Source organism: Equus asinus, chromosome 15 (assembly GCF_041296235.1).
Source record: "Equus asinus isolate D_3611 breed Donkey chromosome 15, EquAss-T2T_v2, whole genome shotgun sequence".
In the NCBI taxonomy this organism is placed as follows: domain Eukaryota; kingdom Metazoa; phylum Chordata; class Mammalia; order Perissodactyla; family Equidae; genus Equus; species Equus asinus.
In genome coordinates this window covers 19,413,187-19,436,401 of record NC_091804.1, presented here as the reverse complement: position 1 = coordinate 19,436,401, position 23,215 = coordinate 19,413,187, and the positions used below count along the sequence as shown (strand labels likewise).

Genomic DNA, 23,215 nt, shown 5'->3' with positions numbered 1-23,215 from the left:
TAAGTGGCTTCATCTTCCCCGTCTCCCAAGGAGAAATCACCTCTACGCCCACGCCACCTGCTGACCAGCCACGGGTCCACTCTGGGACCTGCCAAAGCCAACCAGGCCCGCAGAGCCCCTACACCAGCATCCCCAGGGCTGGGACCCCCCCTTCTGAGTCCTTTAGGGATCAGTCCCAAATGAAGGCAGCATTCCAATGTTTGTCAGCTTTATCTGGGAGGTCCATTATTAATCATTCACTGCTTTCCATCTGGAATGTGTGATAGGCTATGTGACAGTGCCTCCTTGCTGTGTCCCTCCTCAAAACTCTGTGCTTATAGGGCCATCACCACTCCCTGGCTCCCAGCAGTGTCCTGGTGGGGCGTTTAACGTGTACCCCAGATTCCCAGAACACTTGAGCTCAAGGCCAGTGCCTTGGGCAGGTCATTTAACTCCTTAACCCTGTGTCCTCCTTTGTAAAATGGGGATGGTTCACACCTATTTGTTCCAATGCAGTCAAGGGAAGGAGAATGGGAAAGGCAATTACAGAACACCTGTATTTGTATGGGGACTGGGGGAATGGGATTTGGCTATAGGTACAGGGGAGCTCCTGTAGACACTTCCACATCCCTCATCTCCCTCCAAGAGCTTTTCTTCCATAGGTTAGAAATTGATTTCAGTAACCAGTTCCTTTTTAAAAGAGCACTATATTTAGGAGGGTTAGGAATATAGGTCCGTCCTTAGTGAACGGGTACAGAGTAGCAGTAAAGGGACACTAGTTGGGTCAGCCTAGGGAGAAAGCTTGCTTCTGCCACAGACTAGTGGTGTGGCTTTGGGCACATTACTGGACCTATCTATGCCTGTTTTCTCGTGGTTTTACCTACCTCATAGGGGCTTTGTGAGCATCCAGAGCGCTTGGCACAGAGCCTGGCACACAGCAAGAGCCCTATTAGCATCAGTTGGTGTTATCATTGATGAGATGATCTCAGTTCCAGCAAAGAGGTGTTCTTGTTGGCAGGAGACAAATGGGAGTGATTTACCTTGTTGGTATTTGAAGTGAGGGACTTGGGTTGGCTGGGGGCACCTGGGGAGAAGGCTATTGCTCCCACCTACTTACTCCAGAGCAGGCCAGGGAGAAGGCTGGGCTTCCTTATGGCTCTCTGGTCTCCTCCTCTAGGGCTCAGATGAGGTGGGGGGAAGAGGGAACTCTTAGCTGCTTTTTGCTGTCACTTAGTTTTGAAGCCTTCACATCCTGGAGGGGATCCCTGAGTGCCAGGAGTGTGGAAGGCCAAGTGTGGAAGTCACCCCACCTTCTTGTTTAAGTCCTACAGTGGCCTTGCCTTTCTAGAAGGGACCACACCCAGGGCAGGCAAGGGACAAAAGATGACCTGGATACCCACCCCCCTTAACATTCCAGGGTGGAGAGAGGAGGAACTGCAAGGTGGTGGCAGGGAGGAACCACAGGATGATGTGCCAGCCCCAGCAGAGGTGGGAAAACCGGTTTGGGGCGCAGAGCTGCCTGCCCTGCTCAAGCTCAAGCCTGCCTCTACCTGGAACCACTGGGGCCTGAGGGCCTCAACGAAGAAAAGGGGGGCGGGGAGTACAGGGGGCGCCAATCTGCAAAGTCCTCACCTTTGGACTGGAGGGCACTGCACAGGGAGTTGCCAACTCATCCTCAGCCTCTTGGGGGTGCAGTGTGTCCCCAGCAATTTCATGAGTCAGCAATTTCACCTTGCTCCTGCCACTGTTCCCAAGGACAGCCGCCAGGCTTGGAGATGCCAATCACTGAAAGGCCTAAAGGGCTCCCTTTTCAGGCACCAAAGGTAAACCAAGGGACGCCCTATATGCCCCTCCAAACTCCAACCTGGACCACAGGAGCTGTCCCAACACACCTCTCTTTCTGCCTTCTGGCCCCACTCCTGCAAGGCCCTTCTTTAATGGGCCTTGCTAGGCCTAGATCCCAGGTGCCTATAGTTTAATTTGGCCCAGCAGGGACTGCTGGTTCTCTCTCCTGCCCCAGCCAAATGACACCGAGTTTCTCTCTAACCCCAAAGCAGTGCAAGGCCCAGCTTCCTCAAACCCACCCCCAGGCAGGTGTAGTGAAGACTCCTTCCTTCCCAAGCTTAGATAACATTTAGATATGGATGTTGCCCCTACCCACGTCACGGCCAGGGCTGTGGCCACCCTCTCAACATTTGCTTCCATGTCCCGCCAGAGGAAGGCCCAAAGGGAACCAGGGAAGGACATGTCCCCAAGACAGACGCAAGCCCAGACCATGAAGGATGCACCCTTGGCTGTTAAAACGTTCACCCCCACAAAAGGGGGGTGGACAGATTTATTGAATTCAGGCTGGGAAAGGAGCTGCTGGTTGGCTGGACTCTGGGCCCAGCCCCAGGCCCCCTACCCAGGATAGGGCCCTGTCAGAGACGGAGAAGAGGAATGGGGCCTGCAGCTGCCCACAAGGGAAGCGCCCATTATCACTCCTCTGGAGGGTGCCTTGGGAACCTCCAATCTGGAAAGAAAACCAAGGGCCAAAGTAACATGGACTGGGGAAGAGGGGAAGCAGGCAGAGGCAGGCTCAGGAGCCTGCAGTGAGTTAGACTGTGCTTCTTGAGACGGCCCAGGGGGCAGGATGGGGGGGCTGCCAGCCTTGTGGGGGCCTAGGCTGGACCTTCCTCTGGAGCCCTTCCCAGAATGGCTTTGGGGTCCCCTCCACCAAAGACCTAGTGTGGACGGCAGAGGGGAGAGGCACTCTCCGGCCGGGAGCTTCCAGGGCCCATCCCTGGCTGCTGCTGTGGCCTAGTCCACTGATGGCACGGTGTGGTAGCACCGGACAGCTCCCCCCTCCTCCCCACCTGGTCCCCCAAGCCAAGGGGCATATGGGGAGGAAAGAGGATTCTGAGAAAGAGGCAATAAGCAGGCAGTGAGGCTGACCCCAGCCCCGGACCCTACCGAGGTGACTGGGACTGTCACAGGGCCAGGAGAACATCACTAAAGGATCTGGGGCTCCCCACTCTGGTTCAATCCACAGTAGCTGCCGGAGAGTCCTCTGCCCTGGGCTGGTGCTGCCACATCCAAGTTGGGGGCATGGCTAGGCCCAGTCGCTCAGCTTTGATGTCCAAGACCCCGAACTCCGGCCTGCCTGGCATGGTTCTTCCTGGTCACATGGACCAGATCATGTTCCAAGTGGAGAATGTGGCTCTGCACACGGTCGTCAATGGGGAAGGAGGTCAGGTACCTCTTGACCATAGCAAAGTAAGCCATGGCCTCCCCAAAGCTGGGTACAGGCACCTCATCACCATCTTCCTCCTCATCTTCGTCATCTTCATCTTCATCCTCCTCATCATCCTCATCTTCGTCTTCTTCCTCACTGTCCGACTCAGAGTCCTCCTCACCTTCTAGGAAATGGAGGGTGGGGCACTGGGCCTCCTCCTGGGCACCATAGCCCGCGAAGCTGCCACCGGCCTCCACTACTCCCTGGGCCCAGTCCTCTGCCTCCAAGCCCTCAGAGGAGCTCTCCTCCTCCTCCTCTTCTTCATCACTGTCATCAACATCGCCCTCCTCTTCCACCTCCTCTTCCTCCCCCAGCTCCTCTCCTTCTCCGCCTTCCTCCTCCTCGCCTTCTTCCTCTTCCTCCTCCTCCTCCTCCTCCCCTTCACCCTCCTCTTCTTCTTCCTCTTCTTCTTCCTCCTCCTCCTCCTCTTCCTCCCCCTCACTCTTGAGGGCAGTGGTGATAGTGGCATTAGGGCCACCCCCGAAGCCAGCCTCACGAAAGCAGGCAGCTATGTCCGAAGGCTCCACTGCCTGCCAGGCTGCAGCCACGAAGTGCAGAGCCTCCATGAGGCTCAGCTGCAGGCCTGAGCGATCCTGGCCCTCCAGCGCAGCCATGGCCTTGAGCAGCATAGCCTGGCGGTAGTGCCCCTTCACCTGTTGGACCACTCCCCGCTCCAGCGGCTGCACGGCACCAGATGGGAAGAAGGCCAGCTGCACATGCCGCAGGCCCGAGGTGTCCAGGGATTGGGCAGACAGGCGGCCGGCCAAGAGCAGGACCCGGCGAGATTCTGCAGCCATGCGGGTGTCCAGGGCCTTCAGGTACTTGACCAGGGCCTGAGTGGTAACACCACCCTTAGAATTGGCGGTGTAGTCGCAGGGCAGGCCGGCTTGGCCTGCACGGGGCTTGGCCGACTTGCCGGCCACAAGCGGGGGCAGCTTCTCGCTGCCGTCGGCGTTGGCGCACAGCAGGACGCTCAGGCGCTGGGTGGCTCTGCGCGCCCGTCCATCACCTCCGCACATCCCTGCGGCCTGGTCGGGCAGGAAGTCGTACCAGAGACTGGTCTCGGTGGCGCTGAACACGTCCTGGGAGGCGTAGCCCTCGGCCACCGACGGCGGCTGCTCCTCCCGAGCACGCCAGCCGGTCGTACTCCCGCCGCTGCCCTCCGAGGGCACCGCGGGCGGGCTGGCTGGAGCCGCTGGGGCCCGGGGGGCAGCGCTGCGCGACCGGGCGCGGGCCACGCTGCTGCAGGACACCACACCGTGGCGCCGGCGGAAGCGGTCCAGCCAGCCGTTGGAGGCGGTGAAGTCGTCCATGCCCAGCTCCTCGGCTATACGCAGCGCCTTCTCCTTGAGGATGATGCCCTTGACGGGCAGGCCAGCGGCGCGGATCTGCTGAAACCAGGCGATGAGCAGCCCCTCGAGCTTGTCGTAGGGGGACAGCTTGTTGGTTTTGCGGCAGGTGGAGGCCACACCGTACTTGCGCTCCGACGCCAGGATGGCTCGCTTGTTCTTCAGGATGGTGCTCAGCGTGGACGGCGGGATGTTGAAGCGCCGCGCGATCTCGCCCTTGCGCAGGTCCGGGTTCTCCTCCACCTCCTGGATGATCCGCGACTTCTCCCGGAACGTCAGCTGCCGCCGCTTGGGGCCCATCCTGGCGCGCCCCCCGCCCCGGGGCCCGGCGCCACCGCCGCCGCCCCGGGGCGGGGGGCCCGGGCCCGCGGCGGGGGGCACCTGGCGGCCTCTCCCGCGCGCCCCGCCCGAGACAAAGCGGCTCGCGGGGCGGCGGGCGGGGAAGGACCCGGCCGGGCCGGGGGCACCTTCGGGGGTGCCGGCGGGCGCGGCGCCGGGCTGCGGGCGGCGGGCGGCAGGCGGCGGGCGCTGGCGAGGGCGGGCGGCGCGGGCGCGGTGGGCAGGAAGTGCCGCGGCGCGGGGAGCGGGGAGCGAGGCGAGCGGGGCGGAGCGGGCGGAGCGGGATCTCGCGGGAAGCGCGGGGACGCCCGGCACCGCCTCCCCACCCTCCGCGCCCACCCCCTCCCCGCCGCCCCGGGCCGACCGCGGGGGGGCGCTGCGGCCTGCTGTACCGGCCTGCGCTCGGGCGTCCGGTGACCTGCGGGCCGCAGCGCGGGCTGGGGCGCGGTGTCCGGCCTCTGCGCTGGGTGGGCAGCGATTTACTGCTTATAAAGAAGACCAACTGTATGTTGTATTTTGTTTTATTACGGTAAAAATAACTCACGTTTTTTGCAGAAACTGAAAAATAGAAGAAACTAAAAATCATCTTTCACCTCAACACCTGGAGAAATGTGCAGGTAACATTTTGATACGTTTCCTTCCAGTCTTTTCTCTAGGCGCATGCCGTTTTTTGTTTTTTTTTTTAAATTTATTGCATAAAAGCGGCATCAGACTGTATTTTCTGTATATCTGGCATCTCCTGCTGTTTTACCTGGCATCAAGTGATGAGAATTTTGCCATATCAGTAAAGTATTGCCAACCTGCTTTTTAATGGTTGTATACTGCTCCGATTATGGATGAACACCAATCTGTGTAACCTATTGTTACCCCTTTAAATGGTTATTTTTATAAGGCACATTACAGTTTTAAATCTATTTGATGGTAATCCCACAATCCATAGATAAACACTGCTAACATCCGGGTGCGTCGCTTTCTGGGCTTTTCCATGCATGTAGCCATGAATGTATGTGTTTGCACCTACGGAAATAATGTCATGTGTGTACATAAGCACACATACACGTGAATCCCTGAAACCTCCTCTTGCAGCAAACACATAAAAATGACAAATTCTTAAAACAATGACTGCACTATAGTGTTTTAAAAAACCGCTTGGAATAGCATGAGGAGTAGGCAGAGAGGAATGCTGTGACCCAGGGGGACAGGCCGAGGACCTAGGACTGGTTGAGGCTTCAAGCAAGTGAGTGTAGACAAAGAAAAGAGGACCAAGGAAGTGCCCTGGGCTCTCCAAGGTCAAGGGCTCAGGAAAGGACTAACAAGAAACTCATGAGGAACAGCTGAAGTGGTAGGAGAAAGACCAAGCCTGTGTGGCGTTCTGGAAGCCACGGGAAGAAAGTGTAACTCCCTTTTGTTTTTAGTGTGCATTTCTCTGTTCTTATGGGGACTGGCCGTTTGAATCTTGTGAATTTTCTAGTCATATCCTTTGCCCAAATACATTCTCTTGTATTTTTGTTGACTTTTAGGAGCTCTTCATATCCTTTGAACATAAAATACTTTAAGTATGTTGCAAATATTTTCTCCCAGCCTGCCACTTATCCTTTAACTTAGCCTAAGGAGTCTTAGATATGAGAAGTTTTTAGTCTCCAAGCAGGCAGGTCTGTCAATTTTTTCCTTCATTGCTTCTGGGCTTTGTGTCTTACTTAGAGAGGCCTTTCCCATGAAATATAAAAAAATAGTCTTCTAATCTCAAGGCCCAGAAGAAAACATGAGAGACTTTTTCCTAGAGGAGCCAGATCAGTGCTTGGCCCATAATGGGTGTATGGGCCCTATTCAAAGGTGAATGTAGGGCCACCTGGCTGAGGACTCCTTCCCCCGCATCTTCAGAAAACCGTGTCTGCATTTTGGAGGTTTCATCCATGTGCACATGTGTCCCTCCTGCCTCCTCACCCATCCTGGCTTATAATCAATGGTGTTTGGGTAAATGGACTGTGGGTGGGCCTTTTTTTCCTACTTTGCTGAATTTTCCAAGTTTTCTTCAATAAGCAAGTACTACAGCCCCTTTAATTTGAATAGGAGAATGGAAAGCTTACTGAGCAGCACGAAGAATAGTGATCAGGTAAGTGGAATGGGTATTAAGCCTGGTGGACAGGTTTGGACAGCCAGAGCCAAGAGAAGAGAAGGTGGACTGTGGACTTCCCTAAGGTGGAAAATTGGAAAGATGGGGGCTTATAGAGGGTTGGGGGGGCAGAGAATCCCCAGGGCTCCAGATGGACTCGTGTGGGAAATGGTCAGTTGAGAGGGAGTGGAAATGGGTCCTGTGCACTGCTACAGGCAGTGGGTACACCAGGTGTCTGGAAGTGCCTATGCCATCAGCATCTGTGTGTGGCTTCTTTTCTGTCCTGGAAGTGGCAGTACCAGTGCCATTTGTATGATGCCCAGGATAGGCCTGGAAGTCGAAGACTTGTGGGCCTGTTGATGGGGGGCAGATACAGTTAGCAGGAAAGAGGTTGTCCAGCCATTCGAGGACATTCCTAGAGTTCCTAGAGCCAAGAGTCCCAAGAGAAATACCTCATCTCTCCCCCAATTCTCTATAGAAGATGCTTTTATTTTTAACAGCTTTATCAAGATATATTTCACATACCATACAATTCACCCATTTAAAGTATACAATTCACAGATACATGCAACTATCACCACAATTTTAGAACACCAGTAAGTCTTAGAACATTTTCCTCACCTTAGAAAGAAACCCAGGGCCGGCCCCGTGGCCGAGTGGTTAAGTTCACACAGTCTGCTTCGGCGGCCCAGGGTGTCACTGGTTCGCATCCCAGGTGCAGACATGGCACTGCTTGTCAGGCCACGCTGAGGCAGTGTCCCACATGCCACAACTAGGAGGACCCACAACTAAAATATACAACTATGTACCAGGGGGCTTTGGGGAGAAAAAGGAAAAATAAAAAATCTTTAAAAAATATATGTATATACAACAACGTACCTGGGGGATTTGGGGAGAAAAAGCAGAAAAAAAAAAAGAATCTTGGCAACAGTGAGGTCAGGTGCCAATCTTTAAAAAAAAAAATAAAGAAAGAAAGAAACCCTATACCCTTTAGCTATCATTTCCCTAGCTGCCGCTGCCCCCTCCCCAGCCGTAAGTAACCACGAATCTACTTTCTGTTTCCCTGTTCTGGACATTTCATATGAATGGAATCAGATCATATGTGTCTTTTATGACTGGCTTCTTTTACTTAGCATCATTTTTTCAAGATTCATCCATGATGTAGCATCTATCAGTACTTTATTCTTTTTATGGCTGAATAATATTCTGTTGTCTGAATGTATGACATTTTGTTTATTTGTCAGTCGATGGACATTTGGGTTGTTTCTACCTTTTGGCAATTATGAATTGTGCTGCTATAAACATTTGTTTGCAAGTTGTTGTGTGGACATATGTTTTCATTTCTCTCGGGTATATACCTAGGAGTGGAATTGCTGGGTCATATGCTAACTCTATGTTTAATTGTTTGAGGAACTGCCAGATTGAGATCATTCATGCTCTTTTAATTAATCCAAAAATTATATCTGTTCTTTGGAAAATATTTTAAAACAGAAAATTTTGAAGATAAAAACATTTGATCACCTTTAGTTCTATCGCTCAGAGAATATCCTTGTAGGATACTTTTTCTGTGCATATTGTTTTTAATGAGACCATACTTGGCATAATATTTTGTAGCACATATTGTGAACATCTTTTCATGTCAATAAACATCTACATCATTGAGTTTCAAACTTCTTTTACTATGAGAATCCTTCCTTCAAAAGACTATTTTCCAAAAGCCCAATATGTAATCATTCAATAATCAACAATTACTTTTTGGGACCCTGCCAGGGGCCAGGCAGCCTATACCCCCCGGCTCACGCTTGTTCTCTTTTAAAGGCTGCAGATACTGCACAGTATGGAGAAACTGCCCTCGTTGTCTGTTCTCCTATTAACGGACACCCATATCTCTGTTTCATTGATATTAACAATGACTCAGAGAACATATGTCTGTGTGTACTTTTATCATCTCCTTAAAAGAAATCGCTAGAAGTGGGATAGTGGGGTCAGAGGCCAGCCTTGAGGCTCTGGCCTATGCGAGGTGCTGGGAGACAGGAGAAGAGGTAAATGACTTGATCCCTGTTCTTCAATAGCTCACTCAGCTTGTGGAGATGAGATTCAGGAAAGGGAAAGGGAGATTTCAATAAATAAAGCCCATACCTTCCTCTTTAGGAATCTATTCTGTGCATACCTGGTGCATCATTGTAAAACCTAATAACCTAAATGTTCAGCATTAGAGAATTGAATAAATATAGACCATTATGGCACTCATATGGATTCATCTCCAAGTAAAATAAAGAAAGGTGTAAAACAATGTTTCATCTACCATTGGTGTATTTATAAAAATATGGGCATATATATGCTTGTAAATGTAGAGACCTGCACTGTCCACTATGGTAGCCACTGATCCCATGTGGCTGTTGAGCACTTGAAATGTGGCCAGTGCAATTTGGGATGTGCTGTGAGTGTAAAATGCACACTGGACTTTGAAGACTTGGTACCCAAAAAAAGGTATGTAAAATATCTCATTAATAATTGTTATATTGATAATATATTGAAGTGATAATATTTTAAATGTATGAGGTTAAGTCAAATATCAAAATTTCATGTTTCCTTTTTGCTTTTTTTAGTGTGGCTTCTAGATAATTTTAAATTACATATGTGGCTCCTATTTGTGCCTCCATTGTGTTTCTATTAGCTAGGACCATTTTAGACTATCTCCAGAAGAATATGGAACACATTTATCATAGTAGCTGCCTCCAGGGAGGAGTCCTGAAGCTTTATGTGGGGTGGGAGACTGACTTTTCACTGCCCTTTTATACCATTTGAATTTTCTCCTCTATTTGAATTTTTGGTACCATGTACCAGTTTTTAAAAACCATTTCATGGGCTGGTCCAGTGGCGCAGCAGTTAAGTTCGCATGTTCCGCTTCGGCAGTCCGGAGTTCGCCAGTTCAGATCCCAGGTGCGGACCTACGCACCACTTATCAAGCCATGCTGTGGCAGGCGTCCCACTTATAAAGTAGAGGAAGATGGGCACGGATGTTAGCTCAGGGCCAGTCTTCCTCAGCAAAAAGAGGAGGACTGGTGGCAGATGTTAGCTCAGGGCTAATCTTCCTCAAAAAAACACAAAAAACAACAAACATTTCACATGTCACAAGCCATGACAGAAAAGGCACTAGAAAAAATAATCCTACCAAGAAGATGCTGTGTGGGAAGAGGCTTGGAGAAGCAGAAGGATTTGGCAAACATGCAATAATTTTTCCTCCTCTTCTGCCAAGGGCCCAGGGTCACACTAGACCCTCTCAAATGAGCCCAGAACTTGATGTGTACAGTCCAGCACCAGGGCCTTCCTTTTCATGGGTGGATGGAGCCTTCTGCAGCTCAGAAGTGTCATTGTAACCAGGGCCTGGCTGGATGGGAGGATTTGTTTCTCTTACAATATGGTTGCAAATATTTATTTTAGTTTATTTTTATTGACTAGTTTTGTTTTTTTGGTTTTTTTAATTGAGCATGTAATCTATGATGTACTTGACAAAAGGAGATTCAGGAAGATACACAGAGCTGATGTGTGGGATGCTCTGGAATGACTCCTCTGATCCTGGCCCCTCTTCACTGGCCCAGAGGTGACCTCTGACTGGGATTTCTAGGGATTCAAGAATGTAACTCCCCCATCTCCCACCGCGGCCCCACACCCTCCCCACACCCGGTAGAGGGGTGTGTGTGTGTGTGTGTGTGTGGATAACACCTGATGGGATGATTTTGAAAATGCAACCCTCAGGGAAGTTTTATTTCCGGTCTTTGAGGTGGGAGGCCTCACAGTCTGCCTCCTTCTCTTCCTCCTCCTCCTCCTCGCCTCCCCTTCCCCAACCAGGGCAGTCACAGCCTGGGCTGTGAGTAGTGGCTGGAGGTCCGTAGCTAGACCCTTGACCTAGGACGATGAACCGGAAACCTCAGCCCTGCTCAGCGCGTAGCATAGCGCCTGGCACAGCACATAAACTGGGCAAAATATTGAGAAGGAAAAGTCCTCTTCGCCCCCTCACCCAAACCCCCACCACCAGGCTCTCCCTTCTGCCACTCCGACCCACTGCAGCCTTGGCCGAGGGTTGGGGCTGCACGGTTAGGGGCGCAAGGCCGCAGCTCCTTCCTTCCTGGGCTGCGCTCCGCCCAGCCAGAGGCCACCTCTTCCCCGGGAAGATCGGATTTGGAAGCTGCTTACCGCCCCCTCGATGTCGGGCGCAGCCTTCTGAAAGTGAGCTCGCTGGAAGGTGATTAGATAATTAGAAGATGCTCAGTTTAAACTAGTGACAAATTTGGCCTACCTGATCATCAAAGAAACAGCAATTAAACAGTATGATGCCATTGGCACCACATTAGCCAAACCATCAACGGGTATGAGATACTTCCATAACTGGGTTTTGAGGTCGCCGACACCTTCTTTGGCCCCCACTGCCAAAACTCATGCCTAGGCCAACCATTAGAGCCTGCTCTGGGGCTGCCGAAGAAAATCGGACCCCTTGGGGTCACATCTAACCTGGGGCCCCCGGAAGCGCTCATCAGTTGCACGTCGGCCCCCACCGCCGGTCCACCTCCTGCGCTGGGGGGCTGCGCGTGGGAATTACGCTTTGGCGCCACTCCACGCTGCCAGTCGCGGGGGCAGGGAGGCTGCGGGAGCAGAGGCGCCTGGGGCGAATCTCGGCTCCACCACTCGCCCAATCGCGTGACCTTGAACGAGTTAATGAACTTCTCCACGCCTCAAAGTCGGGTCTGTGGAGAGGCGAACACAGACCGTGCAGCGCAGCTGTGTTTGGCAAACTCCAAGAGCGGAGCCTCTCAAGATGCCTACGGTGGTTGTAAATTATATTAAACCTGCCTGGGGTCCCTCTGAGGCCACCCTAGGGGGTTGCTGCTTTCTCTGGGGCTCTCTCCGCTGGGGGTGTGCAGCTCCAAACCACATCCTGAGAAGCGGAATTTGGGAAGCCAGGATCCTCGAGCCCTGGCTGGGGGGCTGCGGAGGGCGTGGGAGAAACCCCAATTCCTCCACCCCACCCAAAGCCTGGGACTGGGCGGTGCCATGCTGGTCCAGCCTCCGCGCCTTTCACTCCCACGGGCCCCGCCCTCGGCCCCGCCCTCTTCTAACCCGCGCCCCCATTGGTGGCGTACGGCGGCGCGGCCGCTGTTATTTTTCGAATATATAAGGAGGTGGAAGTGGCAGCTGCTGCTAGAGGCGTCCCGACCTGGTGGCTGGTCCCCCGCATCCCTCCATCCCTCCCCACCCTCCCCGCTTCCCTCTCCTCCTTCCTCCCTCGCTCCGGCCCCGTTGCTCTTCCTCCCCCCTCCCCCCTCCACCCCGGGCCCGCTCCCTACCTCGTCCCGGCCAGCTGTGCCCAGCGTTTGTTGGTCGCCCTGCGCCCAGCCCTCCGGCCAGCCTTCTGCGGGCCCCGCCGCGATGGAGCTGCCTCAGCCGGAGCCCGCGCCTGGCTTGGCTCTCAGTCCGGCCGGCGCGCGCGGTGGCGCCGAGCGTCCGGGCCACCTCCCGGGCCTCCGGCTGGGAGCTCATGGCTTCCTGGGGTCCCCGAAGCGCGCGGCCGCTTCCTCGCCGGTCACCACCCTCACCCAGACCATGTACAACCTCGCCGGGCTTGGCAGGTAGGGTGCCCCAAGGAGGCTGGATGTGGGATGAGAGGCCCGCACCAGGGTGCTGGTTCCGGGCCTCCTTGGGGAACCCGGCATAGGAACCGAATCCGAGAGGCAGAGTTGGGAGGTTTCCCGGGCAGAACTTGCTTCAGGGGCTCGGGACAAGGGCAGGGAGGCCAGGGCTGCGCTGCTGACCCGCTCCTGGTGACTTGCTCTTGGCCAGCACCAGTCTCTGGAGACCCTCTTTCTCTTTCCCCCTCCTCCCTCGGTGTTCCTCCACCATGCTGTCTCCCTAATCTCTGCCCAAATTGCCACCATTTTGCCCCAGGCAAGGGATCCTGAGCCTGGAGGGGGAACTTGAGGGTGGTAGAGCTGTCCCATTCTCATATGTCCATGCCCCTGCTCCCTCCACCCAGTTCTTCCCTGGGGTTAAGGGGTTAAAACTGGTCCTGCTCTCTGAGCAAGTCTGCAGGGTCCAGGCGGGGTTGTCCTTGAGCAATAGAGACCCAAGTCTCCATCCTTCCTCCAGAAAGGCTCGTGGATGGGTAGGGGCCTCAAGAGTTTAGGGGTAGGCCCTCCAGGGCCGTTTTGCTGCCCCACCATCCCAGGGGATGGCCCCCAGCCCACCTGCTAGCTCTTGCCCTGGGCTCACCTCCCCCTGTACCCAGGAAGACCTTTCTTAAATCAGTCGACAAAGACAAGACACTTAGGACCTCTGTAGAAAGCCTGAGACGAGGGTGGGCCCTCTACACCATCACCTCCCTGGGGGCAGTGCAGAGGCTAGATCGCTCTTCAGAGGTGGGTGGCTGGTGGGAACACGGGCCAGCCAGCCCTTGAGCCCCATATTTACCTTTCTCCTTCTCTGGGTCCCTGCTCCCTTCCCAGTGAGACCCCAAAGACTCAGGTAGGCAGCCTGCTCACACGCCTATCCCTGTCCCGGCGGGCGTCTGAATCCTCCCTGTCGTCTGAGTCCTCTGAATCTTCTGATGCAGGTGAGGCCCAGGGGTGCCAGGGGAGTTTGGGGGGCTACCTGAGCCTCCCCACTTCCCTGCAGATCAAACTAACACCCATCCCACACCTGGTGGGCTCAGGAACCTCCCTCAGCCCACCTCTGATGGGGCTCACCACACCCAGCCCAGACTGGCGGAGCGGGGAGGTTGGGCGGGGCCCTCTACGGAGACAGATCTTACCTATTTGAAACTGGGCGCCAAAGTCCCTGAACCACAGTCCTGCCTGGGAGGCATTAGGGCTGAAAGTTGGTCATTTTATAACATTCACTTGCCTTTAGCTGTAACTTTTTCCTTCAAAAGGTTGTTATTTCTATTTTAAACCAGTTCAAGAAAAATGCCTAGCGAAGTTTAGGTTTAAAAACCTGTGTAGAGGAGTTTCCATAGTAAACAGGGAGTGGAGTCCTTAGGGTCCATGGGTGGGTTTTTTTGTTTCATTTTGTAATGTGCCAAGATCTAAAATAGAAACAGGTTTTTTCGCTTCTCTGAATAGGGTTGGGAATGGTGGAGAAAGTGCAGGAAATCCCACTCCTTTCAGACCAAGGCGCTCTGTCCCCCCAGGTCTCTGTATGGATTCTCCCAGCCCCATGGACCCCCAGATGGCGGAGCAGACGTGAGTAGAGAAGAGGGATTCCCACCATCAAGGAGTTGGTGCCTGCCCCTGGGAATCCCATTTCTAGCATGAACTCTGGAGAAGCCTGGGAAAGTGGTCAGACCCCCCCCCCCATCCCCATTGTGGGGACTAATTGACCTTCCCAAGTCCTGGGATTCTGCTCCCTGACTCAGAGAAGGGTCTGCTCTCACGGGAGCAGCTGAGAGTGGGCTCAGGGCTGGAGAGGTGGGGACAGTGGCCACTGGTAGTAGTAGATACTTGACTCCAGCCAGCCCTTGTCTTGTGGGAATACAGGCCTGGTGTGGATCCTGTTTTTCTTTCTGCCCTATACGCATATTTTTCTGTGGAATATCACAATTTTAAAATATAGTCCAACTAAATCAAAACCTTTCTGTTCACTCTAAACCAAACAAAACAGTTGCTGCAGGCTGGTTTGGCCTTCGGCCATCCTATCAACAACCTCTGGCTTCAGTGACACTTGACCCTCTGGCCAACCCCTGGACCAGGCCCTTTGTGAGAGGGAGCTGGTTCTACTTGGGACAGATCCCTTTCCCTTGGTTGTGGGGCATGAGGAGCACTTTCCAGAACACAGCTGTTCCCATCCAGCTGTTGGGCCTCAGCAGGGAGAGCAGCTGCCAGGCAATAGTGGGGACAGCTGGCATCTCCAGCCTGGGCTGGGGGACCATGGCTTTGGGTTTAGGGTAGTGTTTGTCTTTCCTCCCATTGTCTTTGATCAGACTAGGCTGGGCTGCAGGGTTCGTTCACAAACAGGAAATGAGTTGGGGGGGGTTGGGTGGAGGTGTGGGGAAACGCAGGTTGGGTTTTGGTGGCAACACAGAGCTGTCCTTGCTTAACCCTCAAGGCCCAGGTGCAGATCGGAAAACAAGCCAATGAAATTGGTCATCCCTGATGCCAGGTTGGCTGGGCACAGCCACCCTCCCCCGGACCTGGGAGCCATCCCCCTGACATTTTAGCCCTAAGTACCCCCCCCCACCTCTGCACCTGCCTTGACAGTTACACAGTTTCTCAGAAAGAAGTGTGTGTGTCTGTGTGTGTGTGTGTGTGTGTATGCATAGACACATAAAAGCCCCAAGTAGCAGGTGGTCTCTGGTAACATAGCTAGGGGGGTGGGGCCTATCTATAGAAGCTTGTGCCCTAGCCTCAAAAGGAACATCTGTTGGAATTCCTTGCTTGCTGGCCTCTTCTAAGGCAGGAGGAGGGGGTGGGACAGAGGCTGGGTCCTGGAAAATTCCATAGGAGGGAGGAGCGGATGTGACCCTGCACATTTGTCACTCAGGGGTCTGGCGTGGCAGCCTGGGGCTGATCCAGGGGTGTGCTTAACCAGGCCCCTGTCCTGGGGGGAGCCAGGACAGTCCCACATAAGGGGAAGGAAGCCCAGCCTTGCTGGCATCCAGGCCCTGGAGATACCCACATTGTTGAGCCAAGGCCTGTCATCGTGGCATGGATGGATGCCTTTCCTGGTGGCCATATGGCCCCGCTGAGGTGATTTGCATACAGGTGGAAGGCCTGTGGGTAGGCTGGTGAGACTGTTGCCTTGGTAACGCCTCAGCCACCCTGCGACCTGCCACAGCTGTCTCCATCGCTGCCATTCTCTCAGCCCTCTTCCATTCAGGGCAGCCTTTAAAGTCCCAGGCTGCCTCTCATCTCCCCCCTCCCCAATACCTGGGCCCCCTGATAATTGGCATTCTTCCTATCTCCTCTTTCCGCTGGCCTGAGTGCTGGCCCCTGAGTCTTGTGGACTGGGGACCTGATGCTTGAGGTGGACGATGGACTGTAGCGGGAAGTGGACTGCATGGGACCCTTCTCTCTCCTAGGTTTGAACAGGCCATCCAGGCAGCCAGCCGGGTCATTCGAAAGTGAGTGCTCTGGCCTTCTTCATGCAGGCTCCGGTGGGCTACCCACCACAGGCTCTCCCCACAGCCCAGCTGGGGTTGGGTAGAGTAAGCAAGGAAGGGTGCTTTCCCAGGCCCTCCCATGGTGTGCACAGGGCTCTGTGGTAGAGGGGCATCCTGCATGCTCTCTGTCATGGGTCTTGACGTGTCCCTGTTTCCTTCTGCAGTGAGCAGTTTTCCATCCGGCGCTTCCAGTCCTTGCCGGTGAGTGCCCTGTGAGGCCTGATGGGAGGTTCAGGCCTCATGGGAAGTTCAGCCACGTTGACCAGGATTGGGGAGGAGCAGGAGGGTTCTGGGGTCAACTTCCGGAGGTTAGACTTGAAGCCGTCAGGTGTCCCTGATCTGGCTGTGGGAGATGGAGTTGCGGAGGTAGATGGAGGAGCTGGAGGAGTTGGAGGAGGGATGGGAGAAGGTCGGGACTGTGCTGTTGCCAGAGGAATGCAGCCTTCAGCACCTGCTGCCTCCTGACTCCCTAGGTGAGGCTTCTGGGTCACAGTCCTGTACTACGGAACATCACCAACTCCCAAGCGTCCGGCAGCTGGAGGAAAAGTGAGGCATGCAGCCGAGCTGCCCACAGCTCTGGGGAGGACAAAGAGAATGTGAGCTTCCAGAAGGCTGGAGTGGGAGCATTCCAGAGAGAGAAGGGGGTGTGCTGGGATGCTTTTCTGGCATTTGATGACGTCCCCCCCGCCCAACCCCGATCTTGCCCACAGGATGGATTTGTCTTCAAGATGCCATGGAAGCCCACACATTCCAGCCACGCCCATGCTCTGGCAGAGTGGGCCAGCCGCAGAGAAGCCTTTGCCCAGAGGCCAAGCTCGGCCCCCGACCTGATGGTACACCAGGAGAGCTGACCTGTGCAGGGCAGGCGTGCACGCAGGGCGGGTGCTCCTGGAGGCAGCCTCAGGGATGGGAGGGTGATCCTGAGCCCCAAGGCAGTGGGAACCATTTCCCAGAAGGATGAGCGGTGGGGATTGCTTCAGGTCCCCACCCCTAAGTAGCCCGTCTCTGTTTGTCATCCATTCAGTGTCTCACCCCTGAGCGCAAGATGGAAGTAGAGGAGCTGAGTCCCCTGGCCCGATGCTGCTTCTCCCTGACCCCCACCAAGGGGGCCACCGAGGAGGATGATGGATTCGTGGACATCCTGGAGAGTGACTTAAAGGTAAACAGGCTTGTGCCATCAGGCCCTACCTCTCCCTCCCTGGGATCTCCCAAAAGAAGAGAGCCTTGAGCTCCTGCAGCAAGACTGTGACCTCAGTCCAATGTCAGAAGAGGAATTGGAGGTCACCAAGTCACAGTCTGAGCTCTGGCCAATCAGAGAGGAGCAGGTGGCTGCACTAAGAGGAGGATGCGCAGGGCGGAGGGAAGGCTGGCCCTCCTGCCTGGCTACACTTCTCACAGTTCTGTAGAAGCCCCAGCAGCAAGTAGGGCCCTGCAGCTTCCTGGTTCTTGGGGGCTGCCCTGTGTGGAGGTGCTAGCAGGGCCAGCGAGGGCTGCTGGCCTGGGGGTTGCTGGGAGAACGAGGAAGGCTGCGCTGAGGTCTCAGGGCCTTGAGGGGTTTGGCCTGTGCCTGAGGATGTGACCATACCCTTGCTGACTTGGCCTCAGGATGAAGATGCAGTCCCTCCAGGCATGGAGAGCCTCATTAGCGCCCCACTGGTCAAGACCTCGGAAAAGGAAGAGGAGCAGGTGGGCCTCTGGGGTGGCCCCTCAGGACTTGGAGGGGTAGGGTCCTACCCTTCAGGTGGGATTTGGGGGGCAGGGGCTGGACACACTGACCCCCAACCTGCTGCCCCTGCCAGGACCTGATCATGCACAGCAAGTGCCAGCGGCTCTTCCGCTCTCCATCCATGCCCTGCAGCGTGATCCGGCCCATCCTCAAGAGGCTGGAGCGGCCCCAGGACAGGGACCTGCCCATACAGAACAAGCGGAGGAGGAGCGTGACCCCTTCAGAGGAGCAGCGGGAGGCCGAGGAACCTGTGAGTGCCCTCTCCTGGTCCACTCTGCAAGCCCTTCTCAGCCGGGTTTGTGGCAGAGGGCAGGGTGCAGGGAAGAGGGGATACCAGCCAGATGGGGCACTGAGAGGCAGCCTCACCCCTGACCTTGGCCACCGTCTGCCTCACAGAAAGCCCGCGTTCTCCGCTCGAAGTCATTGTGTCACGATGAGATTGAGAACATCTTGGACAGTGACCACCGTGAACTGATTGGGGATTACTCCAAGGTACCAGCAGTGGGGCCTTCAGGAGGCACGACCTTTTACTGACTGCGGCCCCCAAGCCCAGCAGCTGCTTCAGCACCTCCCTCTCTTCCCAGGAGCCACCTTCGCTTTGTCCTTCGAATCTTATCATCCTTTATTCTCATCTAGACTCCTCTCTCTGACTCTCCTTGGTCTCCTGACTCTATCTCAAATCTGTCCAGGGCATCAGTTGTATCTCAACCTTGGAAAACATTTCCAAACTAACTAACATCTAGATTGGAAACTCCTTGGGCCTCATCCCCAACTTGGCAGAGCATGGGGGCAGGAAGCAAGAGTTCATCTCTTCTGCTCCCCTTCTTTATTTCCCTTTGGAAGGTTATTCCCTGGGTGTCAGATTCAAGAGACGCCTGTTGGTTGCTATCGGAACCAGAGCTGACCTTGAAGGTCAAAGCAGGTGTGGCCTCTGGGCTTGGGAATGAAACTCCATTCTTTCCAGGCTCCTAGTCTTACCAGTTTCACTTTCTTTCTTCTTTCTGTCTCAATCTCTCTCTCTCCCCGCTTCCTTTCAGGCCTTCCTCCTACAGACTGTGGATGGAAAACACCAAGACCTCAAGTACATCTCACCAGAAACGGTACGTGGGGATGAGCCATTCTCCGGGCATCTTTGGGACTGCTGTTTGCCTGTTAACTTTCCGTGGGGATGGGCTGCAAGCACTGGGTCAGCTGTAAGGTTAGGGGCCAGCTCCTGTCTACCAGCCTGACCTGCTGGGACCCACGTCCATGGCCTCCTATAGATGGTGGCCCTGCTGATGGGCAAGTTCAGCAACATCGTGGAGAGGTTTCTGATTGTGGACTGCAGATACCCGTACGAGTATGAAGGAGGGCACATCAAGGTGAGGCAGGGTCACAGGGAGAGACCCTGAAGACCCACCCTGTTCTATCCTTTCTGTGCCAGGAGGGTGAATTGGTGGATGGTGGGTGCACCCTCTCATGGGGAAGGATCCTTCTCAGCAGGAGGTGGGGTCACCTGTCTGAAAGTTGGGGACTGCATGGGGGAGGGGTCCACTGCCCAGGCCCAGGGCTGTGGCCTGACCTCCGCCTCCTCTGGCAGACTGCTGTGAACCTGCCCCTGGAACGGGATGCCGAGACCTTCCTGCTGCAGAGCCCTATCACTCCCCATAGTTTGGACAAGAGAATCATCCTCATTTTCCACTGTGAATTCTCATCTGAGCGCGGGCCCCGCATGTGAGTCCCAGCTCTGCCCAGCCGGCTAGTGTCTTCTCCTATACTTCCCCACCCAGGCTTGTGCATGCTGGAGCCATCGAATGGCCAAGAGGCCCGAGCCTAGCTCCCACCCCTCCTCAGCCTGGGCCTCTTGTTTCATCTGATGGCCTGGAGCAGACCCCAGCCTGCTTCCCTGTGCATGGCACCCTCCTCCCATCTCCCTCTCACTGTCCTTCTGGTCAGGCATCCCCTCCACCCTCCGTCCATTGCCGCCACCCCCACGAAATCTGGTTCCAAGTCTCCAGCAGTGTCCTTAAAATCCAGGGGCCCTGTCCCAATCCTCATGACGTGGACCCTTCAGAGTTCGATTGTCCTTTCCTCTCCCCACCTTGTCCTCACCAGGTCTTATCCAGAACTCCTGAATTCTATGTCTTGAACTTTGTCCACTTCTCTCCTTTCTGCTTCCCCTTTCCCAGTCCAGGCCAGATATCGCCAAGAAAGATTGTGCAAATGCCTTCTAGAAACAGAGAGCCCCCTCGATTCACCTCCTTCCTTCCATCTCCCTAACCTCTTCTAAGCCCTAACCAGACGTCTAATAGTGTTCTTGTGGCTGACATTCCTGCACTCAGAAACCTGCTGTGGCTCCCCAAGGCCCTCAAAGGAGTGGGTGCAGGGAGCAGGTCCCCTGAGGTACACCCCACTGCATGCCCAGCTCTGACCCCCACACCCCTGCTGGTCCCAGGTGCCGTTTCATCAGGGAAAGAGACCGCGCCGCCAACGACTACCCCAGCCTCTACTATCCTGAGATGTATATCCTTAAAGGCGGCTACAAGGAGTTCTTCCCACAGCACCCGGTACCACGGCTGGGGGTGGCCACAGCCTCTGTGGGAGGGTTGGATTGCAGAGAAAGGGCTTGGGCAGGTGGTAGCCCTCAGAGAAGGGCTGGGTCCCCCCAGAGTTACCCAGGGCCTTCGCTGACTGACCCCTCCCATCTTGCCCTAGACCTTCTGTGAACCCCAGGACTACCGGCCCATGAACCATGAGGCCTTCAAGGACGAGCTGAAGACTTTCCGCCTCAAGACGCGCAGCTGGGCCGGGGAGCGGAGCCGGCGGGAGCTCTGCAGCCGCCTGCAGGACCAGTGAAGGGCCGGCGACAGTCCCGCCTGCCTTCCTTGCCTCGTGTGGCCTGGGCGCCAGCCGCCCAGTGGCCTGCAGGGCCGAGGGTCTGCCGGAGGCCCCAGGTGCTGTCCAGGGGAAACACGGCGAGGGTGTCCTGTCCGTCTGTCCCTCGCCCCATCTCCTGTCTCACTCCAACCATACTTCATATTCTGGTGCTCCCCCCTCTCCCCTCACCCCTGGAAGAGCCCAGCCTGTTGAAATTGGATTAAGTCCAGCTCAAAGGAAGTATTTTTTGTCCAGCAGGAGCCTTTTTGCTTTCTTTCTTCCTTGTTTGGGTTAACCCTTTGTCTTCCTGTGTCCAGAAGGCCCCCTTTTTTCCCAGGGGCTTTGTTTGTATGTACGAGGCTGGGGGAAACCTACCCCACCCCCCAGGAGGGGCCGAGGCTGCGCTGCTCCCTACCCTGGGAGTGAGCCCTGTGCCTGGCCCTCTGCAGCTCTCCTGGGGGTGTCTGCCATGTACCCTCCCTCCTGTCCCTCCACACGAACACTTCCAGCACAGACGTAAGCTCTTACTCTTTCCTGTTTCAGTGTTACCTGCTTGATTTGTTGCTCTGATTTTCTGTCATCTCAGGATATTCACAGGCTGAGGTTTAGGTTCCCCCTGTGCAGTTGGGGTTAGAGACTCAAATGTTAATTACTGGCCCCGGCTTCTTTGCCTCAGAAAGGGATATTGTTATCCTTGGGGGCCCTCGGTGAGGGCTACGGCCTGCATCCTGAGCCCGCTGCAAGCCCGGCTCCCACTGCTGTGAACCCTGGGGCCTGACTGGTCAGGACCTGCTGCTGTCTTGTCCTGGATGGACGGATGAATGGATGGATGGATGGATGGCCGTGGATGCACAATGCCTTGCACACACAAACCCGCGGAGTGGAAGCATTTCAGTGAGTGTGACAGCCTGTGGCAGGGATATATGTGTATCTGTGTGGACAAAATCTTTACACTTTAAGGTTTGGAAATATTCAAGAGGAAACGTCACAGAAGCAGCTAAACCAAGGACAGAGCCACGTCTGGATTCTGAATCTCAGGATGTGGGAAGGGCTGTGTAGAAGCCCTGATGAGTCACCTGCTAGGGCTTTGTTTCAATAAAGCACTGAGCAAGTTGAGTAACCAGCATCGTGTCCTGGGGCCCTTGACAAGACCATGGCAGACCCTGATGGTGGCACAGGGTGAGGGGCAAGCTGGTCAGCAGATTGGGGCTGGAAGACTCCTGGGGAGGAGGTCTCAGGCTCTCTTCCCAAGTCTTGCCCAGATTTTGGATTCAGCCTCCCCGTGCCCCTCATCTGGCTGCTCAAGCACCTCTGACTGGGCTCATCCTTCCTAAACTTCGCACCAAGAAGGCAAGAGCGATGCCATCACTCCTCTAGAATTGTGAATGCCTCCCCATTGGCCTCAGGATAAACTTAAAAGTCTCCTGGCACGGCCTTTGAGGGCCTAGGGCCTCCCCAGCCTCACTCCTCACCTCTCGCTGAGTCGAACCCCCACAGCTTGCTCTACACATTTCCTTGCCTTTGCATCTGCTGTATTACCCTCAGGAGTGCTGTCCCCCATCCATAGTCCTTTAAGATTTGATTTCAAATGTCACCTCCTCCCAGAAGCCTTCCTGGCCTGTCAGGGAAATGGTTTTCCTCTCAGATACCCCAGCACCCTGCAGAGGTTCCACCAAATCGGGCCAGATTTGGTTCAAGACCAAAAGAGTGGGAAAGGGCCAATCAAGAACAAGCCCCGTCCCGGGCCCGAGCCCAGTGTCTCAGGACATCCCCTCTGAATACCACTGCGGATGAGAAGATGACCCCCCGGCCCCCAAATGTGCACTATCTATGATTGCGGGGACACCTTTGCAAATGTACGAATAAGATGCCGCCTGATGAAGAGCGCACACACGTCAGGCATCCTTCCCACTTTCTGTCAAAGTTCATCTGCCTTCTGAAGTAGTGCGAGGTGGTACGATGATTATTCACTCCATTTCGCAAGTGGGTAAATGGAGGCTACTTCTTAGCAGAGCAACAGGCAGGGACTCTGGATTCCCAGGCTGAGTCTAAAGGCCACCTCCCTGTCTCCCAGCTTGTCCCCAAGGTTTCTTATGCCCCAAGGACTGGTCTTCACTCTTGGTGCAGAGCCCCCTGGAAAGGGCACAACGGGTTGGGGATGGTAGGGTGTAGTGTTGATGGTCTGAGGGCTAGGCCCCTGCTGAGGGAGGGAGGGGCCCTGAAGGCTCCGGAAGCCCCTTTCCACTGAGCAGGCAGCTGGCATGAAGACCAGCATTTATTTGGGTGAGGGGACTTGCCCCAGAAAAGCGAAAATAAATGTGCAGACCTCTGAGAAAGAGAAACGAGAGGAGGGGAGAGAGTGAGCCCTGGGCACTGTCATGTTGAGACTTGCCTGCTCCACCCTGAGTGCTCGGGCAGTCTTGTGACC

At 55.0% G+C, this 23,215-nt stretch overlaps 2 protein-coding genes across 7 annotated transcripts; one reads left to right on the top strand and one right to left on the bottom strand.

Moving 5' to 3' along the window:
• Positions 1-2,269: 2,269 nt before the first annotated feature.
• On the bottom strand, positions 2,270-5,183 carry CENPB (centromere protein B). Its single transcript, XM_014867076.3, has one exon. The coding sequence runs from the start codon at positions 4,900-4,902 to the stop codon at positions 3,085-3,087; it is 1,818 nt and encodes a 605-aa protein (XP_014722562.2). The 5' UTR covers positions 4,903-5,183; the 3' UTR covers positions 2,270-3,084.
• A 170-nt stretch (positions 5,184-5,353) lies between these two features.
• CDC25B (cell division cycle 25B) lies at positions 5,354-21,910 on the top strand. 6 transcript variants are annotated; one of them, XM_014867106.3, is made up of 16 exons: positions 12,085-12,681; positions 13,555-13,661; positions 14,238-14,289; positions 16,125-16,166; positions 16,370-16,406; positions 16,679-16,801; positions 16,916-17,038; positions 17,230-17,364; positions 17,811-17,891; positions 18,005-18,181; positions 18,328-18,423; positions 18,969-19,031; positions 19,194-19,292; positions 19,511-19,644; positions 20,366-20,477; positions 20,626-21,910. In XM_014867106.3, exons 1-16 carry the CDS (start codon positions 12,107-12,109, stop codon positions 20,764-20,766), a joined length of 2,097 nt encoding a protein of 698 aa, XP_014722592.2. In that variant the 5' UTR covers positions 12,085-12,106; the 3' UTR covers positions 20,767-21,910. The 6 variants fall into 6 exon arrangements, with proteins under 6 accessions (XP_070341734.1, XP_070341733.1, XP_070341729.1 ...); XM_070485632.1 differs by lacking the exons at positions 12,085-12,681; positions 13,555-13,661 and adding an exon at positions 5,364-5,558; XM_070485628.1 differs by having other exon boundaries at positions 12,067-12,681; positions 16,679-17,038.
• The last annotated feature ends 1,305 nt before the right edge of the window (positions 21,911-23,215 follow it).

Excerpts from the sequence above, each read along its gene's own strand:
- CENPB (XM_014867076.3), bottom strand. The coding sequence starts at position 4,902 with ATGGGCCCCAAGCGGCGGCAGCTGACGTTCCGGGAGAAGTCGCGGATC.
- CDC25B (XM_070485628.1), top strand. The coding sequence starts at position 12,107 with ATGCTGGTCCAGCCTCCGCGCCTTTCACTCCCACGGGCCCCGCCCTCG. Across the intron at positions 14,290-16,124 it reads CCCCAGATGGCGGAGCAGAC|GTTTGAACAGGCCATCCAGG; the intron begins GTGAGTAGAGAA and ends TCTCTCTCCTAG. Across the intron at positions 17,892-18,004 it reads CGGAAAAGGAAGAGGAGCAG|GACCTGATCATGCACAGCAA; the intron begins GTGGGCCTCTGG and ends TGCCCCTGCCAG.